Source organism: Engraulis encrasicolus, chromosome 6 (assembly GCF_034702125.1).
Source record: "Engraulis encrasicolus isolate BLACKSEA-1 chromosome 6, IST_EnEncr_1.0, whole genome shotgun sequence".
Lineage (NCBI taxonomy): Eukaryota > Metazoa > Chordata > Actinopteri > Clupeiformes > Engraulidae > Engraulis > Engraulis encrasicolus.
Genome location: NC_085862.1, coordinates 43,221,164 through 43,246,357, shown reverse-complemented (window position 1 = coordinate 43,246,357; position 25,194 = coordinate 43,221,164). Strand labels below are relative to the sequence as shown.

Below are 25,194 nucleotides of genomic sequence, written 5' to 3'. Positions count from 1 at the left end.
TGTTTTATTTCCGCAGTATTTAGATTAAGGCAAACAATGTTTAAGGTTCTTTGATTTGTCCTTGTCTTTTGGGCAATATACAGCCTATCAAAGGTCTTCTTTGAGCCTATGACTAATCTACACAGGCTCGGTCGGTGATCAACTGATCGAGTCTGGCGTTTTAAAAAATCTTAACCACGTGCGTGAACAGGAAGTAGTGACCAGTTTCAAGATGGTAGCCACCAGAAGAGGGGTACGCGTGGTGGAATCCCCTACTAAAACAGTTCAAAATGAACCTTCAAGCTCATCGGTATGTGCCTATATTTAATTTCTTGTTCGTACGATGAAGGCAATACATTTTCAGACGAGTGGATTGCGTGAAGGTTGCAAAAAGTGACATCGTAATGCCTCGAAGCGTCACGCAAACAATCCACCGCTAGCCGAGAAGTCAACGTGGTCTGTAGAACTAGGTAGTTTAGCCGAAGTACGTGGGGAATACAGTTGGCATTTATATAGATGAGATAAGCGCATGTAAATGTTTGGTTTGTCATGGCACTGCAGATTGCTGTTATCTGCAGTGCCAACTACAGTGCCACATGTTCACTTCTTTGAACATCAGTGTCCACTCCCTCTCCACACAGTTCTAGCTCTACTTACACTTTATTCACACAAACGGCATTCTGTCAGAGCATATTTTTTCTTTCGCCACAAGCAGCGACCAATAATGCTGTAAAACGCAAATGAATAAGTAAACATTATTATTCTTACATCACCCATAGGCATATTGTTTGTCACACAGCCGTAAAAACACCAACTTGGCGTTTACAAACACGGCTGTCCCAATAACAATAATTCAACTCGCACCGTCCGTCCCATACGTTTTTTAAGTAGCAATCGTGGTATCTGTCTACTTGTGGTGTCTGACTAACTTAGTGGGGGTCCCTGGGATAAAGTAAAAACTGGTGGTGAATTTTGTCCCGTCCGAACGCCCCATGTCGGATAACTTCGCCGCCAGTTTTACCACCTGTGAAACGGTCCGGACGAAACCTACTAGATAACACTGATCTCGTGCGAATGCCACTCTAGATGTCTGGTTACCTGCATGAAACGCACATTACATGTAATCTGTCTAGGTTTTGCAGACATGACAATATTCAAGTAAACATTCCGTTTTGTTTTAGGGAGTTGTTCCAATCTGTTCTCACCACTTCTATAATCAACGTTCATAAAATCACATTACCACTTGTCCACCAACCATACTTAAAACTAATCTAGTCCAAACACACAGTAGTATGTACTATGTAGGCTACTGTAAGCCGAAAAAAAAATGCAATTTCACACTTCTACTGAATTGGCTAAAGCGTATAAAATGATAATGTGAAATTAATGAATTCCACCTCCACCTGGGCCATGTTATAAATCAAAAACAGTGGGAAACACAAACATCACTGTACCATAACCAGTCTGCTATTGACCCAACCCAACTAACTGCATTGTGGCATACCCGTATCAGATTATTGGAAAATAGAGAGAGAACAGTGTGTGTAGCCTAGTGAGAGAACGCCAAGTGCGTGAAGTGAAGTCAGGGATCTCAGCCTGTTGTTAGCTTTGGTCCAAAATGTTGCCCAAATAATACAGTAGCTTTTATTTGTGAACAAAGTGTCTATTGTAGTTGTACATGTTTTGATTTGTGGATAAACCGAAGTGCATTGTGATCAAAATGAGAAGTAGGTTTGCCTTAGTTTGCAATTGTGTGATGAGTGAGACTTTAATGCGTTTGTGTTAGCAATTGCATTTAGGATCTACTACACACTTGTAAATGAGAGGAATCAGTTCACCATCATTGAAGTCAGGGTATGTACAATGCGATGTGCACAGCATTCTGTTAATAATGTTAATAATGCATTTTTAGGATGAGGTCATATCGACGAGAAGATCCAGGAGAGGAACAGTACGTGTGGAGGCTGCCACACCCCCAGCAGAAAGTGCAAGCGATGCCCAGGAGGATGTGACCAGCACGGCTAGCGCCCAAGAAGACAAACCCACGGAGGAAGCAACAGCATGCGTTGAAGACCAGCCTGAGGACATCCACGATGCTGACGTATCAGACTTGGAGTCCTGTTATTCGGCGGCTTCCCCGTCAGCTGTCCAAACGCCCAGCACCAAGCCCACAAGGAGGAGAGGTAGGCCGCCAGGATCCACTAAGAAACCCAAGGCCGGCACAGAAGGCTTGTCCGAAGCAGAGTCCTGCGCCTCGGCCGTCTCTGCCACTCCCAGCACAGCTTCCCGGAGATCCACACGTAACCCGAGGAAGAAGGACCCCGAAGGAGCCGAGGAGGCGGCAGGAAGTAACGATCAGGTCTCCGAGGCAGAGTCGTGCAGCTCGGTGGCGTCCCTGCGCAGACGCGCTCTGACCAGGAGCCAGAAGAAGGCGACCTCCCACACCGAGGACACGGACCTGTCGGAGCACGACACATACGACCTGCGCAAGTCCACGGTGCGCAAAAGCACCCGTGGCAGGAAGCCTTCTCAGCCTGTGGAGCCCGTGCCCATAGACCTGGACGACAGCGAAGACGTGTCCTCCGCATCGTCTGCCACTAGGAAGACGCCAGGACGAAGAGGCAGAACCACTGCCACCGTCACCGTCTCCTCGGCGGCTCCTGCCCCTTCCACGGACGACAACGCCTCTGGGCTTAGCACACGGAGGAGCAGTCGCCGGAAAGTCAAAGATGCTGCCGTCAGAGGCGCATCCGACTCTGAGTCTGACTTCACTGGTTACAGTTCTCTGGGCAGCCCTGCGTCCTCGGTGCAAGGCAAGGGCACCCCGTGCAGCAGCCGCACTGGATCAGCTGGCAGTAACCGCGCCGCGCCAGTCTCCAGGGCCACCAGGTCGCTTCGTAGTGGTGTCACGGTGGTGCTGACACCCAGCAGAGAGGATGGCGAAGCAGAGGAAGGGGGAGAAGACGCTCCTGCTGTAGAAACGGAGGAAAAGATGGAAGTGCAAGAGCCTGAAAAGACGGTCATAGTGACTGGTGGGGATGAGGAAATGGCGGAAGGCGATGACGACAACGTTCCTCCCTCAGCAGTCACAGAGGCAGAAGAGATGGAGGTGAAAGAGTCTGAGAAGACCGTTGTGGTAACCAGAGAAGAGGAGGAGTCTTCTGTCCTTGCAGACAAAACTCTTGTGGAGGACAAAACTCTAATTGAGGAGGAGGAAGAAGAAGAGACGAAGGAGGATGATGATGCTGCTATCAGGGGTGTCACTGTAGTTGACCCAGCACAGCCTGAATTCCAGGAGGGGACTCGCACAGACAGCCCAATCCCAACAGTGACTGTTTCCGAAAGTCCTGACACAGTGGAGGCAGCAGAGATGATTCCTGCTGTAGATGGAGATTCCGAGACGGATGCTTCCAAAGGCAGTGTCACTGTGTCTGGGGGACAGGAAGAAATTCCTGTTCCTGTTGAAATTCCTGAATCCAGCACTGGTGATACTACCACTCTGGAGACGCCTTGTACTGGTAGTGTAACAGTACATGAAGTAGCTGAGGCAGACACTACAGAAACAGTTGGTGAAGTAGCTGAAGCAGACACTACAGAAACAGTTGGTGAAGATCATGAGAAACCTTATATTGTTGTAGATCTGGGTACTGACGAGACTGTCACGATGACCATTTCTGAACCATCTGATTGTATACCTCAGCTGGATGATGATGTGGCAGAAACTGCCGAACCCCATGTTGCCTCAGAAGAACCAGGCCAGACTGTGAAAGTTACCGTATGTGCCCCCGAGTCTGAGCCTACAGAAGAGGTCACAGATGATGGGTCGGCTGGGCCTGACACTAGCTGCCTAAAGACTGTATCTGAGGAGGATACTCATCAAGATGATGAGGACCAGCCAATGGAAACATGTGCCAGCGATCCCACAGAGGTCAGCGAAGACCCAGTGGAAGCCCCCTCCTCCTCCTCCATAGACCCTGAGCTTTCTGCTCAAGATGCTGATCAACCAACGGGAAGCAGGGCTTTACCGAAGGCTCCTGTTGTGAGCTTGCTTGACAGCAGTGATGAGGAAGATGAGGACAGCGATGCATGTAGCTTTGCTGAGGGTGGACTCCGGGCCTCTGAAAATGAGGGAGACAGCGAAGAGGTCAGCGACTCGGAAGAAGCTCCCACAGAAAAGATCAAGAGGAAAGCCCTCCCCACCGACGGCCTGTTTGTCATCGACACGCAGCCTGGTGTTCACTCTTCTCAACAGTACTACTCTGAAGAACGGGCTGAAAGGGTGAAGGGGCAGGATGGGGATGAAGGAGAAGTTCTGGGTAAAGGTGAGGATGAGGAAGAGTTTGTCGATGAAGAACTGGATGAGGACGAAGATGAAGATTCCGAAGTGCTGTTCTCAACCAGGAGGAACAAGGCTGCGTAAGTCCTTTCATTGTCTCTGTGACATAGATTTTCTTTTGTTGTGATGAACTACTGTGTTTTTTACTTGTAGAATGCCTCAAAGATTCAAAGGTTTTTTCCCCCCCTCTAAATCCTCCCACTTGTTCTCTCTGTGACAATCTCTCATAGGAATGAGTTATCCTGCCGCATTGATCCCGGCCTGAAAGTGAAGGAGCTCGGGGGTTTATACATCAATTTCGATGGCAGCAAATCAAATAAGGCCTCCAGTGGCCTGAAGAAGCTGAAGGAGCAGAAGCACCTAGATGAGGTTAATTGATCTGACTTTCAATGATTTATGGCCTTGATGACTTGTGTTGTTTACAAGTGTGTTTGAAAGATGGAATTGTTTCATTCTTTCATTTTCGAAACATCTCCGGGTGTTAAATGTCCTGTGTGTTTCTTTCAGCTGATGAAGAAAAGTGTCATCGTACCAGATCTAGAGAAACAAGACTGCATAGCGCCGTATAAAGAATCCATGAATGCTTTGAAGCTGAAACGGAGGGTAGGTGTCACAGGCATTTCCAATATGCAACACAAGAACACATCCCCTGGAAAAATGCTGATGAAATTTCACATTTTTGTAGCATGCTTAACATACCATTCCTGATCATGCAGATACTTTTCTTTTGAGAAACCTTACTGTGACATACTGTAATTAGCACCATGAGACCTTACTGCTTGCTTCTAAATGTTTTGTCAATTGGTCGTGAATGAGTGGGTGTAGATTAACCCATTCATGCCTTAAACTTTAAGATGCCTGTTAAAAGCCCAAGCCATTTTTGGGGAAAGGTGCTGTCAGCCCATAAAAACTTAAATAGCTCAGCCTCTGAAGCACATATAAAACATGAAATGACATGAAGTTAAATTGCATTTAAAAGTGAAGACCCTTGTCCTGCATCCGAACTTCATCTCTAACATACCATCAATTTAAATAATAAAATCTGAGATTTTATGAGCCTGAAAGAAAGTTGCATCATGCAGCTTCCAGCCCTAGGGTCAATGTTGCACTATGCAGCATCCACAGTAAATGGGTTTTTGCATGTGCACAAATACTTTATTCCTTGTCTCTGTTCAAAACTGATTTTTCCTTTACCTTTTGTGATGAGACTCCAGCAAAGAAGAAAAATGACTATACAAGTGTGGTTTACATGACATTACAGCAGATGTTTTTTCTCCGAAGTGTCCAAAGAGACTTACAAAAGAGGACATAATCAGAAATGTACAGTGTAATACTGTATGTGGGGAGTACACAACAATGTGGGTGTATTTATGGTGACAGGTGGAGCGGCAGAAGACAACTGGAGACGGCTGGTACAACATGAAGGCCCCAGAGATGACCGAGGAGTTGAAGAACGACCTGAAGGCGCTGAAGATGCGCTCTGCCATGGACCCCAAGCGCTTCTACAAGAAGGACGACAGGGAGGGCTTCGCCAAATACGTGCAGGTGGGGTTGACTCTTCAAATAATTTGGGTTATGCCGACACTGAGTGCAGTGAGCTCCAAACGCAATTTCGTTGCCTTTCTCTCACAATGGCAATAAAAAACTCTTGAACTTGAACTCTTACTTTAACGGGTGACAATTGGAGCGGCCCATCTACTCTATTATATTGCATGCAACAACTAATACCTTTGTTTGCATGCAGTGGTAGATTTTGTCCGTATTTGAATATTGAATAGGCCTGAGGAAGATCCCACTGTTGCCGGTTATATTATGAAATAAAATCTACATTTTTGGAGCTAATGCCCAGTGTGCGGACCACTTCATGACGTATTTGAATATTGAAATAAATGTTCCATCAGCTTATTTATCTGTATGCCTTTAAAAAAAAAAAAACTTGTCTTTCTTTTTTCCACTCCCGTAGGTTGGCACAGTGGTTGACAGTCCGCTGGACTTCTATCATTCCCGCATTCCCCAGAAGGAGAGGAAGAGGACCATAGTTGAGGAGCTACTAGCAGATGCTGAGTTCAGAAGGTATGCAACTTATCATAAGAAGGTGTACTCTTATCCATGAACAAATACAGGGCAACTTATAAGTAGTCATACTTCAGTCCAGTCAGATGCATTGCTATCTTTATTCTTATTATTGTTATTAATTAAAAAAATAAAGTCTACATCTAAAACTACAATTCATTACCATTTTACCAAGGTGACGTTGGTGTAAATATACTCGGGTGGAATGATCAGTTTTCGCTAGTGTGACAAGCAGCACTCATAAAGTGTAGTGGCAGTCACAAAAATTATGTGGAAGAATATGAATGTCCTTTTAAAATAAAAGTTGTATTTTTTCTTTTCCCTTTTTACAGCAACAACAAGAGGAAATATCAAGAGATCATGACAGAGAGAGCTGCTTTAGTTGCTGGCAAGAGACACAAGAAAAATAAATTCAAATCAAAGTAGTCAAAGAAAACATTGTAAGATACTTTTATTTGTAAATTTGTGTGGTCATTAAGTCAGTTAAGTACATGAATTTAAACAAATTTTACAAAATATTTTTTAAGTGGTATGAAATACATGTAAATACAGTATTATCATTTGATTTATAATCCATAACATTCAAAACTGCAGTCAGACTGTTCTTGAAAAAAAGATGAGACCTTTAATTGTAACTTTCTGAAAAAATAATAAATCAAGTACAATACAACCCATGATTGTATTATTTAGATTTTTCCCTCCCAAAGAATCCTGATGGGTTAGAAATTATTTTACAATACATTGCATGTGCCATATTCATAATCGTAAAAAAAGGTAACTTGATATATAATATACAAATATGTACAATCTCACTGACAGCGTGTGGAGCAGCAGCTTGGTCCTGAAATCATGTCGGCCAACTCTCTTCATGCACTACTCAAGGCAGCTCCTGTAGAGGTTCTTGTAGATTTTCCCCATGCTTTCCTCGAAGACCACCCTATGGGATTTCCCAGTGTAAGCTGCGGCTTTGGAGCTCCAGTAATGTCCATTGTCCAAATGTACAGATGGTTCATCTGCTTGGCTAAAACACACACACGCACACACACACACCAATCTAAGCACCCGAGTATCTATCTACATTGGTATGGTGAATTGAGGGTTTGTTTAATTTTTGGGGGAATTTTCGACTTATTTTACAATGGCTGAAGGAATCCTTGAATGAAGTGAGTGTGTAATACCTCTTAATGTGTTAAATGTTTGTGAAAATATGCACTTCAAGCTTAGAATAATATGCAACATTTGCTAGTAGAAACAGCCATTCAACTTTGAAAGCTTGACATTTTCAGGAATTATTTCTGCCTTGGCAAATGAAAGAGTAGGGAAAGCTGAGTGAAGACTGCAGCAGAACAACAGGCAAACAATTTTATTTTTTTTAAATCACTGGCGAATGTTTCTTTCAGTAGTATACTCCCCACTCTCCAGAATGGAAAAAAATCCCAACAAATCCCTTCAACCACATTTGGCCAATAGGGGGCACTAAAGGCTCACAAATGCCCTTGGTAAGTGAGGCATATTTTGCTGCAGTCTCACACTTTATCCTTTCAAAACACTTCAAATACAGACACAAGATCTGTATTATTTGCATGCGGTTGTAAATGTGATTGTTTATTTATTTGTTCTTGACGGGTGGGGCCACGTTGGGATCTAAGAGAGCAGAGCGAATGGGGAAGTCAACAAACCTGTCCGGAGGAGGCTGTCTGTCACAGGAGAGCGCTGTGCCTTGGTCGGAAACGGCTCTGGCATTAACATCTGTCTCTGCATCCCCGTCCTGCCAAAGGCAGAAATGTGACAAATGAGCTCACTGAAAAGAAACACAATATGTTGAGCGAAAAAAAAACACTGGCACAATACAACATGCTATGTACCAAATGAAAGCTGTGTATCAAACGGAGTAACTTTGCAAGCAGTGGTAAAATATCAAGGTTTAGTTTTATTTGTCCCGCAGGAAATTTGTCTTGGACAATTATAAAGCTGCTGCAAGTGCAACATACAACACATAACGCATTACAAAACAAAACAAAAACATAAACTATAAACCACTTCTTTCGTTTTTGTTTGTTTTGTTTGAAGCTTTGCGCCAGGGGTCCGTTTCTCGATTCTTGTCGTTGCTAACTGTCTTAAGACCGTCTTACCATTCCCTTGGATTTAGTGGTGAGCGTCGCTGTGGAGAGAGAGTTGAGTTGCTCTTACGAAGGACGTTGCTACCGTCGTTAGCAAAGACGCTTTCGAGATACGGACCCCAGAGCTCAGGCCCCCACCCAAAACCATGTGCTGTCACAAAAGCTGATTGTTAGAGCCACTTTCCGCACCCATTACGCTGAAAACCAAAGTGGTTGTCTATGAAGAACCCATATTCTTTCAAAGCAATATGCCAGCCAGCTCAATAACAAAAAAAAACTTGCTTCCTGTATGCTCTGACTGACGAGCACATCATCAACCTCTCCTAGATTAGGTGCGGGAACCAGATACCATTTTCTATGGGCCTGAAAAAAAAACGTACAGCTGCATGTGAAGGGTTGCCACCTCTGTGTGAAAAAAAAAACATTTTGACAACCTAACGCAATACGACGAAAATTTCCTTGGTAAGCACTGTATGCACATGTATGTTCCCTGAGACAGAGCATTAAAAACTGAAACAATCAAGTAAAACCAGGACAGGTGGTGACACTAGGCTGTAGGTCTCAGCCACCTCCCCTGGCCCAGCTGTAGCTTTAGTAAAATGAATATGAGGTTTTTGCCATATCTGGGATGGGGTGTGTCTTACCAGAGATGCAGAGCATCTAAGGTGATGGCGCATCTTTTTATGGCCATTACACCTGCCAGCTCTCAATCCCTACTGGCAGATGATTTAAAATGAGAAGACAAGAGACACCCAGGCACATGGCCCATTAATACATCTCACACACACACACACACACACACACACACACACACACACACACACACACACACACACACACACACACACACACACACACACACACACACACACACACACACACACACACACACACAGCCTTTACACTCTATTCAGATCCCAATGACTTGGCTTGCTGCTGCAGATCCTCAAGCACCCGTATGTCTTTATGAAAATTAACTTCTCAAAGCGCCTTAAAAAAAGTTTACCTGAGGTGAGGTGAGGTGCACAGCCTGGGTTATTGATTAATGTGTGTGTGACACATTACCCTGCTCTGCCTTAGGTGCAAGTGAGAGGAGAGGAGAGGATTGCAGAGGAGAGGAGAGGAGGGGAGGGGAGAGGAGAGGATGGCAGAGGATAGGATAGGAGAGGAGGGGAGGGGAGAGGAGAGGAGAGGAGAAAGGAAAGGGAGGTACCGGTACTCACAAAGGTGAGTTGGCAGCGGGCTCCCATGCCTGTGCTACGGTTTCTCAGAAGCCTCTCCACTCGTCTGTGGATCTCCTCCCAGCGACAAGGGCTCGAGGGGTCGCTCTGGAATCTGTGGAAGATTAAGCGTGCATCACAATTAGACTAAACACGTCACGTATTGGCAAGCAAACTCATCTGCATCCCATAAAAACAGCTCAAAGATGTGTACTGCACATTCAGGTAGTGGAAGGGAAGACCAACTCCATCCTCCTGACCGGCATCCTATTCACCTACTCCACACCCGTTTTTGACTTGAGCTACTTCCTTCCGGTAGAAGATGCAGAGTGCCTTTGGCCAAAAAGGCAATTTAGCAAAAAACCTTCATTCCAATTGCAATACATAGAAACACAGGACTTTCATTTCTCAAACGACTCACACTCATAAAACATACCCATAGTCCTCCATCAATTTTTTTTATTTATTATGGAAACATGTTAGACAATGCAGCTATTTGAATGTTAGGATCTTGACATCAATTAATTAATGGTAGCCACGCAAGACAAGGGACTCAGCAAAAAAAAAAGTTAGTCATCAAGAATGGAACGATGTGTGACAGCACAAAAAAGCTCACTAAGTTCCCACTTTGTCCACTATTCTGTGCTGTTTGCCCAACAATAACACAACTGAAAGACATGGGCTGCACTCACTCTGGTGACCGAAAGTGGTACATACCGGTATTGTAAAAGCTTGTTTTATACATGGACATTCCTCATGTATGTATGTATGTATGTATGTATGTATGTATGTATGTATGTATGTATGTATGTACGTATGTAAGCACATTCATCCTCTTCCACTAACTCTAATCCAGACTATCCACTACTGCCTGTTGCTGCTGATGCTCAGTGATATAAAGAGACCATGTATGATTATTTTAAACCCATCATCTTTCCTTACTTCAGCACGAGATATTACCAATTTGCAGTTGGAAAAAAAACAACTAAAAATAAAACAATAATGATAAAAATAAATGTCAACTTTATAGAAATCTTTTGTGCACCAGAGCTCGTCTGTCTGCACACATGGTGTCAGCGTCAAAGTCAACTTTACTCTCAATTTCTTCACAGGCGCTGATCACACAATAGAACTTGAAATTATGTTTCTCACCATCCCATGGACACATAAACATAGACAGACAAGACAGACATTAAAGTGCAAGACAGGACAAGAAGAAGAGCATCATCATCGGAGGTGTGTGAGATGATAAGTCGGGCCAGGACCAGGCGACACGATCATGAGTCAGTGGACTCCCTCCCTCCTGGTCTGGCGGAGACGAGACGAGATGTGCACGACGCGGAGCCCTTTAGCTCTGGGCTCCTGTCAGACAGACACTGCCCCCCTCCCCCCCCCCCCCCCCCCAACCCCTCCTGAACGTGCCTCCCTCCTGATTGTCCGAATCTACGGCGGCGCCCCCTCTAATCTCCTGGCCCCTGACTGCTGTCATGCTTTCAATCGGCAGGAGGGCACCCCTTATATTTCCCACTATTTACCTCACAGTTTAAAATTGTTTATTGATTTCAATGTTCATTCCCGTGCTTGAAAGACAGACAGAGAGAGAGAGAGAGAGACAGAAAGAGAGAGAGAGAGAAAGAGAGAGGAAGAGAAGGAGAGATAGAGGGAGAGACAGGAAGAGGGAGAGATGTGTTGGGGGAAAAAGTCAAGGTGCGTGGACAAATAAACAAACGTTTGTCAGTTTGGGCTCGCAGCTGCTCAGATCAATGACAGAGGTCTCTCAGAATTTATTAAATTGTGTTTCAGGGTCAAACCCATTCAATCTTGCAGGAACATAATCAATATTGTCCCTCCTTCCCCCTCCAACACACACACATCTCTGTTTTCCCTGGGATTTTCCCTCTGTGTCCTTTTTTTTTTTTTTTTTTTTTAAAGTAATGAACAAACATGACAAGACATCAGATCCTGTAATTTGAAAAAAAGGGGGGGGGCAAGTAAATTAATCTCCAGTGTCAGCGCTAATCACCCGAAGCGTTTGGAGGACAGTGCCTTGTTTCATCTGGACCGGCTCCGCTCTCTCCCGGGATCCATATTTTGTCAATAGCACATAAATGGCATTTTTTTTACCCCCCTTTTTGCGCCTGACGGGAAAATCTGTACGGGTCTCCTCTCCACATTCGCCTTCGCTCGAGTCGGGCTGGCTGGGCTGTCGATGGATGCAAATATGAAGAGCTTCGTTCAATCTCGCCCCCAAAAAATGACACATTCTGGACTAGATCCAAATGTGAAATCTATTTCCTTTAGCCGGGGCCATTAAAAGCTGAGCTACAGCCTTCGCGGCCGATATTAATCCACGCTGCCCATCTCTGCTGTGGACAAGGAACACATCACATAGCAAAAGGCTGGGATTACGATGGGGCCCGTCGGATGGGAGGGGATCAATCGCTATGATCAATAATGACTTTTGAGAGGTAAACAAATACCATGGAGCTAAAAACAAATCCGAGCTAAAGCCTTTTGTAGAGGCCACGTATGGCAGCAAAAAACAAAACAAAAAATAAACACATGAACATTTGCTCCAATAATAAAACAGGACTTTTCGAATTGCGTCAGTCTGTGGTTTGTTTGCTGAGATTAAATGTTTTCGGAGCTTGGATATTTTTCTTTGGGGAAAAACTGTAGATAACAATTGTCATATAATCTTCAGGCATGATCTATCAACTAAGAACCCGAAGACCTCAATAAATAAACAACTTGCTTGCAAATGGTCATTTATTCCAGGACCCATTGAAAACTTTTAAAACGTTTTAAAGTAGATATGTGCAATGTATTAAAAAAAAAATTACTACCTACTCATATAAAGTTATTGTGCTAAATAATATTGTATCATTACTATGATACATGGTACAGATTTCTAATTAATCAAGGATGTGCAAATATTGTGGCTGATAGTGATTCAATCTACTGTGTTCAAATGGCACAGGACAGAAGGCAGTACATAATTCAGTGTCTTTGTGAGACCAACTACAGCCTCATAACCCACACTTTATTTCAGGCAGCAGGCCTGAGATCTTTTGACCCTGTAGACAGCAGTGTGCAAACTGAATGAACTCTTGGCTTTGCCTCATCTGCATCACATAGTCCGATATTCCTATTAACCCTTGTACGCATAACCTCTAATCTGGTAAAGCCACAGTATATCGGTTCCCAAGTGCCGAGCACTGCTCTACCAACATTCAATTTCATTCTTTTAAATACAACCCTGCACACCACTGACAATGTCGACCGTTGATTACGACTGAGCTATATTTCTGTCTGAGCCATTCATTCGAATCCAATGTTGAATCTACCTGCTAATTTGTTAATATGCTAAATGTGTGGCCAGTGTGTGGGGGCAACTGAAATCGTCGGATCTAACATGGCTGCCCAATGGCGACAGAACTGATGTATGGTGGCCTTTACAGCCTGTTAATGTCTTAGCAATGGTGTTGCTACTACAGTATATAGTTGAGCGTTTTCAGCCATCATGTGCCGGGCCCCTTACCTCTCTCTGAGTGAGGAGCGGCTGAGCACAGGGCTCTGGGTGGCCTGGAGGGAGTGGCTGGGCAGCGGGGTGGAGTGGGCTGCCACTGGCCCCCCTCTGTGGATGGGACTGCTGCTGCCACAGCTCCGGGTGGTGTTCCTGGCCGGGGAAGGAGGGCTGGCTTTGTGGGGACACACCTGTGAGAGGGGATACACACAAGACAGTTAGTCACTTGATAGTTTCATTGTGACTGTAGAGTAGAGCAACTTTGTTAATTGGAAATTTAAGTTGGAAATGATGGTGTCAAGCAGCATACACAACTACACAAATGATAATGTTCATTGCATGGCAAATTGTAAAAAAAGAAATTAAAAAACAAAACAGAGATGAATACAAAGATAAAGGCACAGAGCTACTAATGCCTCTTTTCCACTGCTGGCTTTCTGGTAGGCCTACAGCTTGACACAGTGTGACTCGCCCGACATTTTTTGCTTTCCGACTGAGCTGTGCCATTCCTATTCGAAAAGCAAAACGTGGTGGCCAAGTCGCGCTGTGTCGAGCTGTAGGCCTACCAGAAAACTGGCAGTGGAAAAGAGGCATATGACTTACTGCCACAATCGTTGGCACATCGGGTAAAGTTAAGTGTGAAGTCAAGTGTGTAAACGTGTGTAATAATAAAATTGATGGGGATATGTTAATACTGTAATTTAATTATGTAATAATATTTGTTGTGGTTTATGTGTGCATCAAAGTGACATACTCTGGCTGAAGAAGACTTTCTACAGGAGAGGTGTGAAGCATCTGAGGATAAAAAAAGGATTATAACAGAACACAGAGTAGACATATACAGTACCTCATCATTCACTATAGTCTGGCTCTTATAGCATTTATATTATGGTGATGTGTGCTGGCAGACATTTGTAATGTCAACAACATAAACATGTAATGTTACGTCATCAACATAAGCGTCAGTGCTATACTAACAATTGAGCACAATTTTCTCCATTTTCCTGAGTGTTAGCACTACATGATGTGAGATGTGGTGCCAGCCTAGCGGCCTACCTGGAGCGGAGTGGGAGGACCTGCTGAGGGCCGACCTCCAGTCGCTCAAGGACAGCGAAGGGGAGCTGAACGATGTCTCCAGCATGGAGGTGCTCGGGGTGTGGGGAACCTTCAAACATACCAACCAATTAGCCTCATAGACACCTAGTACAGTTATTACATGCACTGTATGTAAAGACACACAATCCTTTTTTTATCATTCTATGTCACTAAATCAGATGAAACCTGTCCCGTTTTAGATGATTGAGGATTATCAAAAATAAATCTTGAATGCAAAAATTTGTTCAAAATCCCAGAATAATGACACAATGAGAGAACATTTAATACGATGTCTGTAGTCCCTTAATGCACTTCATTCCACCAGTGCAATGCTGAATTAGTCACTGAAGAAAACGTATCTACCATTGTACTGCACCACTATGGTAGTGCACAGGGACTTAAAGTAATACGTTACGACTTGGTCATTGCCATTCTGGTAGCAACTAATTTAACAGGGACGTCACCATGTCTTACTGGGTTAAAACGTTATGGATTGGATCAAAACTTTCAGATACTGTATCTCTCTAAAAACTTTTAACAACAGTTGACATGTATTTAAATCTAATTAAAATTTAATGTAAAAAAATTACCAATAAAAAGATTGTGTGGCTTTACATACAGTGTATGGAAACTTCCAGTTTCCACTGTACATTTAAACATACATATGTATATAATTAAGATTAGCCTCTCTACAAAGGTTAAACCACTCCTTTCCTTGTTTGCTGACAAGTAGAGCAGTCATTTTCCTTCTTTTCAATTGTGCAGTCAAGTTCTACTCTCCCCCTCCTTGCCCCGTGTTAATTACTTCCAGAGAGTGCTTTTACTCCAAACAGGACATTTTGGCCACATCTATGGCTGCTTGCAGTCAAAAAAAAAAATCCCACACAGGTGAGTCGGTCAGACTTTCCCCCAATTCCAATTAAACGCAATTCCACACTTCAATTACAAAGCAATATTAACACACTTTTGCTAATGAAACTAGCTATTTGCTTCCGCATGGAGTGTGTGCTGTGGCCACCGCCTGCCTTTCAACAAACACTGATAATGCATTCAGTGAGATAATACTCCTCAGTGGGAGACTATTTGTTAATCATGGTTTGACTCTTAATCACCCAGGTTAATTGTAGCCCGAGGATTTACTTGGAAAGGAGGGGGGGTTTACAAAAAAAGAAAGAAGCAAGCAACACGCTTCATGTTTCTGAAAGGGCGAACACAGGAGGAAATGCCAGGGCGATACCACAGGCAGAGCCCCAACGTCTTGCCTTTCATGACATGACAGCTTTGATATTTACACGGCAGGACTTGATGTTATTTTATTGAACACTCTGACAGAAACAAGACCATTGACTTTAAAAAGCAACTAAGAGGCTCGACGGGGGGGTGATCCGCATTCGTTTCTCACCAGGCGAGGGGTACTTTGGAGTAGAAATAACATCTTAATAAACACATAATCCCAAAAAACGTGGACGAAAAAAAACCTAACATGAAAAGCAAATAATGCTCTTAAAGCTAACCACTCAGGTGGTAAATACTTGGGTTTTCTCTTTTGAAATGCCTTTTGAAATACAATAATCTGATTCAAAGTTAGGACTGCTTCGTTCAAGTTGACAGACACGTGCACAAACAAGTAACACCTAACTCGAGCACTGTGAAGAAAAAAAAAGCCTGGTAGGTGGAAGGGAATAAACGAAGATTACTGTGAGCTGAAAGTCAGCCACCTGTGGTTCCGGCTGACTCACCACGAAAGGGGGCTGTCTGCGCGTCTCCTTCCTGAAGGCGTGCGGCCCCAGCTGGAGGTGGCACAGACGCTGCCTGGCATCCTCCGACAGCTGGCACATCTTCCGCTGGGTGTAGGGCGATGGCGCGCGGGTCAACGAGGCCACCGTGGGTCTGTCATAGCCGCTGGATGCCACCGCGCTGCTGCTGCCGCTGCTGCCACTGCTGCCTGCGTAGCTCTTCCCCGCAGCGCCAGGGCTTGTGCGCACGCCAACAGATTTAATGGGGGACTTGCCAGACTTCTGAAAAAGAAATAATAAAAAATAAAATAAGATAAAAATACACGGAATGACAAGCTGGAGCTCAAAATATTGCACTTCAGCACAGTTGTTTTGGTCCGTGTCCAAGCCCACTCCTGCTCCTCTACAGAACTGCTTGGATTTTGCATTGCATCACATTTTGATGTGTAATATCAAAGTATACTTCTTACATTGCAGTCATATCTATAAAGTCTACATATATCACATCAAATAAAACAATACAACTACTGTCTGTCACATTCTCTTAAAAATGTAAAAACAAACATAAACAAAATAATTACACACACACACACACACACACAACAAAAAATAAATATCAAACAAGAGAAACATGAAAGAAATAAACAAATCTACACTCAAACACACGCTGAAAACCCAGCAGGAGAACAAGGGGGCTCAATGTTCAAGGCAGCAAAACGACTTCAATAATTCTAATATGTGCTAACATGATTGCGCGTGGCAATAACGGAGCTCCTGGGGGCGATGCCGGGATAAATAAGTTTTAAAAAATGTTAATTGCATTTGATGGCCGGTTTTCCGACTAATACGGTAATGCCATTATACGGATGTAAAAAACAAAGATCATTTAAATGCTAATTGCAACAGCCTGGCATATTAACTCATTTTGAAGAGTGGAACAGATAAATCCTGATCGGTGAATGTTATTTGAAGGGAATAGTTTCAATGAAATTAAACTAAGGAGGGCTTCCTCTTTTATATCCCTTCTCCTTTTATTCTTCCACTCCATCCTCTCTTCCTCCTCCCTTCACCCCTCTCTGCCTCTCTCTCTCTCTCTCTCTCTCTCTCTCTCTCTCTCTCTCTCTCTCTCTCTCTCTCTCTCTCTCTCTCCTTTCTCTTTTCGTGGTAACACAAAGGAGCCATTTCCAAGCATGAGTCGCGCTTGTCGGATGTGATTAGTAGGTCTGCTGGTGTTGGTGACTGGTGATAAAGCGTGGTGTCCTTGAGACAACAAAGCCCCGCGCTACAAGTAGCTTATTAAACCAGAAACGCGGGCCGCCCTGCCGCATGCAAATCACGCCGAGGCGAGGCGGGCCCCGTTCACACACACAAAGCTCGTCGTCGTGTCAAGTCAAGAAACCAGAAGACTTTTTACAAAGAGGGGCCGACGACGAGCACACGAACATTGACAAAATCAGAATGACAGTGGCGAGAGGCAGGCGAGACATCCCAAACCTGAAACTCAATAGAGGTGATGAAATGGACTCAGTGGGTGCCATCTTAGGAAAAAGTGGACGCTCTCACAATTCAAAGCAAACAAAGTTATTTGTAATGTGTTTCCTTTTCACTGTCTCGCAAAGTGAAGAAGCATCGCTGGCATAAGAATGGTTTGATAGGAGGTTTTACAGAATTTGAACATGCCAAGGACTGTCACATAAATTTGCATGTTGCCATGTAAACATTTACTTGTTTGAGTAGGCCTATGGTTAGTAAATAAAGATGTTCACAAGGCAAATAACCAACATACAAAATTCTCTCATATGAATGTACCACAGAGGTATTCAAAATGGCTGCTGGCCTAGTTAACAGGGTTCCATTTGGGCTTCACTTAAACGTTTGATGGTCTGACATGACCGCTCATGTCTGCTAGCATCTACTATGAAATCTCTCTGGAGATTCAGGTCTCCTCAAACTATCTCTCTGTCACGACAACAGCCAGCTTTGCCAACAACCTCCATTAGAGCAAATGGCTTTGGCAACACAGGTGTGAGACAATACATCTCCATTTTGCCACAATGAACGAGCCTACAGTTTAGAGCAATATCACTGGCCATTTCAGGCCCGTTTCCCCAGGCTTTTAACTTCCCCAGCCTGTCATGCCGCACGTCATGTCCCCTTCAGGACCGACTAAGCCGCCAGACAAGGAAATTATTTCCACAAAACCGAGCGCAGCGTTCACAGAACAATTTGTCTGATCCGTTCTCCAAGTCAGAACTATTTTGCTTGAAAGCTAAAAAGGGGGCGATTGAACAGATCTTAGATGTTCAAAATGTCAGCCGAATTAGAGGGACATCTGACAAAAAGACAATGAGACTCCCTTGCGTACACAGATGGCTTTTTTTCCTGCAGAGGACAAACAACAAGGAAAGTGAACTGGCAATGCCACATATCATGAGATAATCTAATGCTGTAGAATTGCCTTCTGAATCACGTGCATAAAACCATCGGGACGGCCATGTCATATAAGGAACCACAATGTAGAGGGTGATTACATTGACTGACAGATCTATTCTGTAAAAGACAAGCAGCAAATCTGTGCTTCCCCATGGTCACTTTGACAAAGACGGCTGTGTTATCAGCATGCCAGCGCTTTCATTCTTTTTACTCTACATCCCATGAGAGATGACCAAAATCACTGTAAACGGTAGCTATTTTCACACACGTGTGACTACATGTGTGTGAAAATAGCTACCGTTTATTTTGTTTATTTCTAAGTGTTCCAGTACAATTCTACAGCAATGTTTAGTGGGAGTATTAACAGCCCTAGTGCAGACAATAAAATGTGTTCTGTTTTGCATTGGTGTGATATGCATTGCTCATATGCATGCATGATACAGGAACCAATCAAATCAAAGAGCACAGCATGAGTACACCATTTTGTAAAAGTTCCCAAAACATAGGCCTCCATGCAAATGAATAGGACTGTTTGTGTTATTCGTTTTTCAGTCATGTAAAATGGTTATTTATGATTTTGTGTTGTGCATAACTCCTTTCTCTCCCTTTTTGCAAAAGAAGAAAGAAGGGAAATGAATAGGACTCAGGAACAGTTTGTGGTCCTTTCTAGTATGTCCTGCTTTTCCTAAACAATGCCCAGTGGAGCATTGGGTCAGTGAATTCAATCCTTGGTCCAGTCTAGTTATCATGTTTTTGTTGTTATTGACAACACTTGTTGCAAAAGGATGGACAATACAAGAGACTGATAGGGTGGACAAAAAGGATGTCAGACTCACCAGCGGGGATCCAGAGGGAGTCTTCCTCCTGCTCCCTCTCACCCCACACTCCTCAATGGTGGTGATGGTGGAGAACTCTATCTTGGGGGAGATTCCCTGTGGAAAACACACGGTAACGGAAACATTCAGCAAAACAAAACCAAGGCATAAACCAACCAACAAAAAAAAGAAGATAAAAAAAAAATCAAATAAACAATTTTTCGGCAGGAAAAGAGAAGATAACATGTCAAGTGGATCAATTTGGCAAATCAGTCCAGGTCCTTCAGGAAAAACAACTCAACAAAACAAGGTAAGGGTTTCTTTCATAGAAGATAAAGTGTAGATATGAGCAGGCCTGACAAAAGGCAGGGGAAGGCAGGGACCCACAGGGAAGGTGATGGATTTCTTCATCAGAAGCTCTCTCTGTGCGCAGGGAGCCGCGGGAAGCTCGCGCGGCCCTGGGTAGAGGAAGGCGCGGCTGTTTTCTTCAAGGGTAGCCAAGATCTCCCCCTCTGCAGTGCAGTCAAACACCATCACAGTCACATCGCCAAACACCAAACTAAAAGTTTCACATCAACATTCTATGCGAGAACAGATGCAGAGTATTCCATTCATGTTCACTTCATGTTCACATCAACATTCTATGCGAGAACAGATGCAGAGTATTCCATTCATGTTCACTTCAAATTTTTTGTATGACCAGTGCATGTAAAGAAATTGACAATAAAACCTACTTGACTTGACTTGATGGCACAAAAAAGTTAAGGTCTAGACACTACATACATGCAGATCTATATTGAATAAGAGATAGAGGGGTAACACTTTACTTGAGAGCCCACTTTACTTAAGACTGACATGACATCGTCATAACTATGACATAACACTTGCCATGAGCATTCAGCATTCACTGATGTCATCCAAGTGTCATGCGTTTAGTTATGTCACTTTTTTTTACTGTCAACCTGACATTGTTTGGGATGTCTTTGTTATGACAACTTGACATGTTGCCCATGCCTTTGTCATGTTGGTAAAAGGCAAGGTGCCATATCAAAGACATCCCAAACAATGTGAAGTTGAAAGTAAAAAGTGAGATAATTTATAGTATGACAGCACTGTGAAAAAATGAGGGGAAAAAAGCTGTTCTACAAAACAATTTATGACAGCAATCATTGACACTCATTAACGTTCAGGGCAAGTATTTTATGTCATAGTTATGACAATGTCACATCAAGTGTTACTGATAAAAGATTGGATCACCTGCTGGTATGAGCTGAATTAGCTCAAAAAGCGTTGAATCACCTACAAAAAGGAGAGACACGCTTGAGTTTTTCAAAACAAAGCGAAATTGATATTGACAGCGAACTGTAACAGCTGAGTGATTAGGTGAACTTACTCTCTAGGAGGTCAGCAACATCACTGGGATCAACCATGTGTGAGAAAGACTAGTGAGGGAGTAGAAAGACATTACATGGTTACATGGGATACTGTAACTGGGTTCACGCAGAAGATGAAGGGTTATCTTGATACACAATGTGTTGTTCTCTCTACATTGCTAGCTGAGGCCAAGTTATAATATAATAGGCCTACAGTGTTTGACAGAAGCAATTTTTGGTATGGGGAGACCAGGGTAAGTTGAGCCACTTTTTACATTTTTTCGTCACAGTTTTTAAATCTTCGTACGGTATTTTCAAATCTTCACATCATACCAAATTTCAAAGTGTCCCGTTACTATTAGCTTACTGATAAGCTTTCACGGTTAAAATAATATTCCCTTGGAAAAAATGGTGAAGTGGCTCATTTTACTCCAGGCATGGGGTAAGATGAGCCACTGTGTGGGGTAGGTTGATTCAAAGCAAAAATCTCAGCTTAACTAATTTTACTTATCATAACACATGCAACTAATGAATCTGTGAAATAAAACAACTAAAACAACAGAACTATGCCAAAGAATACAAATTGTGAGTCTTTATAGCTTTGTTTGAAATAAGAATGTCCACATTCAAGATAAATTGAGGACGACATAGGCTACTGTACCTTTGTAAACACCATTTTGGTGTGGAACAACAGAGGGAATGCGGCAGGCACGCAATGTGTCTTCTGGAACTGGTCCAAGATGCGGACACTGAGGTAAATTTCCTCCTGAGAGGGCAACAACACCCCAGGACATGTGATCTAGGGAAAATAAAAGCAACAGATAAGATGACAGTGCTGTGAGAGGACATGTCAGCACATACTTTATTACAAACAATTTAGCTGAAATTGGCTGTGAAATGTCAACAACGTCAGCTAGCCTAAAGCCTGAAAGCTGGTAAGTGTAAGTTATGTTCCCACGGCCAATGGTCCCACAGCCTCATTGGAATTATGCCTAAACCAAAGTCAGTGAACACCAACAATATCTGGATAATACCTCCAAACCACAATTTAATTACCTCGCTCTAACCATGCTACCCATAATAGTAGAGATGGACTTACCAAAACCTTTCCCTAACTTTATCCGCAGTGGAATCATGCCTAAATCTAAGTCAGTAAACACCAACAATATATTCCCATTATAGTTAAAATGTGCCTTCACATATTATGTATACTGACCTGGGCCCTAACATATTCCTGCCAAATTTCCAAATTTGGCCCCCAGGCCTGAGTTTGACGTCCCTGTAAGGCAGCGGTCCCCAACCACCGGGTCGCGGACCGGTGCCGGTCCGTGGACTATTTGATACCGGGCCGCACGACATAAGTTTAATTTTAAAAAAAGAAAAAAAACAGAAGACATACCTTTGTTATGAGCTGCAGTGCTGAACTTATCTCAAATATAACTTCTAGTATCGCCATATTAATATGTGCATTAGCCTAGACGTAGCACAAGTAGGCTATTTTAATTTTCAATAACAAGCAAACTTTTCTTTGTGCCGTCCATCACTAGTTGAATGTCAAATGCGCCAGACGCATGCTGCGAGGCCGCGCCCACTTTACATTTCAATGCAAAGTGGATGGTGGCCGTTTTCGAGGGTTGGCTGTCTTCTCCGGCTCTTTCTTTTTAAGGCTTTTGAACGTTGCGAAGCAAACTTTTGGGAGCTATTTTAGAAATCCACTTCTATCATTTGTTGCTGTTTCAGTTTCGTGACAACGCTGTGTTACGAACGTGATTGCGTTGCGAGACATGTCTTGTGGTTGCAACTAATAACGACCAACACTTGTTTCAGGAGCTCCTGAAAGTCAGCGTTAGCAGAAAATCAAGCGATGACATGCAACCTTTTGCCTTTATTATTGCACATAAAGGCACTCGGACCGCGGTAGACTCAAACGCTGGTTATGCAGCAGTCCACACAAACGCGACGCGAGGGCACGAGCTGCTAGTGGCAAACGTCAGCGGTATCAAACTCCAGCTTCCAACTATCCCTCGTGTTGTTCGAAAAAACAATGACGACTGCTTGTTGTTGGAAACGGTTGACCTTGAATTAATAGAAGCGCCACTTAACCAGGAGACCTATAACCCAGTCATAAATAGCCCTGAATTTCACTGCGCAAAAATGTCCTCCTCAATGAAAATGAACTTGGCCAGAGCAGAGAACGCAGAGGGCCTATTCTCGCATGGTGAAAAATAGTAGTAGTATGTAGTAGGCCTAACCTAGTTTTGGGTGATCTTCCTTGCACCACTAGCCCTATGACCAAGAATGGCTCCACAAATTAGTGGTGTAATTGTCAGTTTAATAGTCAAATACTAAATGTTATGTTTAGATGTAGGCTGTTACACATTTTGAATGGAGTGAAGGAAAAGGGGGCCTTATTTTTAAACCCTATTGATACTATTGATGCTATTATTATTAGGCCTATTAATAATAACAATGATAACTAATAATAATAATAATAATAATAATAACAATAATAGTGTGATAATAATAATAGTTATTATTATTATCCTTGTAATTATTATTATTATTATTATTATTATTATTATTATTATAACGCGTGACTACCGGTCCGCGAAAAAAAAATGGGACTCAAACCGGTCCCTGGTGCTAAAAAGGTTGGGGAACCCTGCTGTAAGGCAATCAATGCGCATGCTCAGTGGCAGCAGACAGCAACCCACTTGCAGGTAGCTTTTCGAACGCTGCTTGGCAGCGAAACTTCTTCATTCAAGACAGGCAGCCCATTTAAACACGCTGACTGTCAGCTAAGGTTAATAATAGAAACACAGACACTTTTGTTCGAGCTTAGTCAGAGTCAGACGAATAGACGTAATGCATCAGGTACTGCTCAAAGCTAATTAGCAAGAGGGCTAGAGACAAACTTTCTTTTACTGAGATTTGGTGGGCCAGTTATATTTTAAGTTGGATATCACAGTGTGCATCCACAAAATTGATACAGAATACATCGAGGCCAAATGTACACAGACGGGACGTAAACAACATGAACAGAACCGGGGATAAAGGTTACATTTGCAGCTGAACACATTAGCCCAGCTCTACATCCGCCTCTCGTTAAAATCTCTGCTAACAACTAAACATTAATGTAAGCAGTTGATTTTGGAACCCCATTCTCATACAGTTCACTGCTGTGCGTCCATGAAGTAAGAAAAGCACGAAGCTTCCAACTTACGGCTTGAATCTGGAGCTCCACTGTACATTTTAATCTTCTCCGCTGCATCCTGATGCCGAATGTTTACGAGTTTAGGAAGTTACTTTCTCCACCCACGTTTGAAACTTTGTTGCCATAGCTGCAGGAGACGCTGACGGGCCCATACCATGTGACTGACACCAATGTGTGGCAGCAGCAGGATGCATGCAGAGGCAATTCCCCATTTTTAGACATTTCTATTAAAACGCCCATGGTCTCTGGCAGATAGATGCATACATGTTGTTATTGGCATGTAATGTGTGTAGCCTATCTATAGTGAACAGTCTATGTTAGGCAAAAAAACTATAGGCTACACACAAATTATTGAGAGGAGAGAAGTTTAGGTAGCCTGGGAACTCCCATACTGCCTTTAGTTCTACACAATCGTTTCGATCTGAATTAGGTCTGGTGTTAACCAGGCAAAAGTTTAGGCACCTGCTGTGAAGTTAAATCTTATGCTTAATGGGAAGCCCTGAAACAGCACTTTGGTGAAATTATATAGCCTTGTGGGGGAATCAGGATGATTTTAGCTTGTGTGAGGCCGATGCACAATAGACAAGAAATGCCACCAAAAGAGATGCCATTGTTGAGGAGAGTGAACAATCAACATACTGTGGGAAGGAATGCCGAGCAGCATTCTTCCATACATGAGACAATTAAGCTGTAACCTACTGCAGGCAGCTAGTGAAGCAAAGAAAATCAGAATATTGGGTCATCACCAGTAGAAATGACAGCACAGTTGGAAACCGGTGCTTGCTGTGGAGGGAAGAGTTGTTTTGTGGGGCGTGTGTGTGTGTGTGTGTGTGTGTGTGTGTGTGTGTGTGTGTGTGTGTGTGTGTGTGTGTGTGTGTGTGTGTGTGTGTGTGAGAGAGAGAGAGAGAGAGAGAGAGAGAGAGAGAGAAAGGCAGAAGGGGGTGAAGGATAGGGAGACAGGGAAACTTCACATATAATATGTGTATGTGTGTGTCAGTCTGGAATAGGCTAATAAAAAACAAAACAAAAGGAGGGCAGAGATAGAGAGCATCCTTGACGTAAGTATCTAGTAAAATAATCTTTAGATGGATGCTTTCCCTCAGTCCCATTAGCTTCCTCCATCTTCTTGTCTCCCATGTAAAACACTGGAGTCATTTGTTTATGCCGTTTCTGACTGATTGCTCCGCTTATTCCAAATGACTGGCCTGAAAAATACACGTTGTTCTCCATGCCAGCCTTGACTGATTGCCTGGACCATTTGCAGTCTCGGCCCA

The 25,194-nt window shown here is 43.3% G+C and overlaps 2 protein-coding genes across 3 annotated transcripts; one reads left to right on the top strand and one right to left on the bottom strand.

The window, feature by feature from the left end:
* Positions 1-206: 206 nt before the first annotated feature.
* dnttip2 (deoxynucleotidyltransferase, terminal, interacting protein 2) lies at positions 207-7,058 on the top strand. The gene is made up of 7 exons (XM_063201692.1): positions 207-289; positions 1,892-4,395; positions 4,546-4,684; positions 4,823-4,918; positions 5,696-5,860; positions 6,279-6,388; positions 6,721-7,058. Exons 1-7 carry the CDS (start codon positions 212-214, stop codon positions 6,812-6,814), a joined length of 3,186 nt encoding a protein of 1,061 aa, XP_063057762.1. The 5' UTR covers positions 207-211; the 3' UTR covers positions 6,815-7,058.
* Positions 6,991-24,019, bottom strand: spata6 (spermatogenesis associated 6). 2 transcript variants are annotated; one of them, XM_063201693.1, is made up of 14 exons: positions 23,930-23,977; positions 21,923-21,985; positions 21,368-21,505; positions 20,727-20,775; positions 20,591-20,632; positions 19,721-19,845; positions 19,355-19,450; positions 16,089-16,367; positions 14,311-14,419; positions 14,009-14,049; positions 13,270-13,445; positions 9,732-9,843; positions 8,068-8,156; positions 6,991-7,409 (listed from the first exon to the last, which is right to left on the bottom strand). In XM_063201693.1, exons 1-14 carry the CDS (start codon positions 23,975-23,977, stop codon positions 7,262-7,264), a joined length of 1,515 nt encoding a protein of 504 aa, XP_063057763.1. In that variant the 3' UTR covers positions 6,991-7,261. The 2 variants fall into 2 exon arrangements, with proteins under 2 accessions (XP_063057763.1, XP_063057764.1); XM_063201694.1 differs by lacking the exon at positions 21,923-21,985 and having other exon boundaries at positions 23,930-24,019.
* Between the last annotated feature and the right edge of the window lie 1,175 nt (positions 24,020-25,194).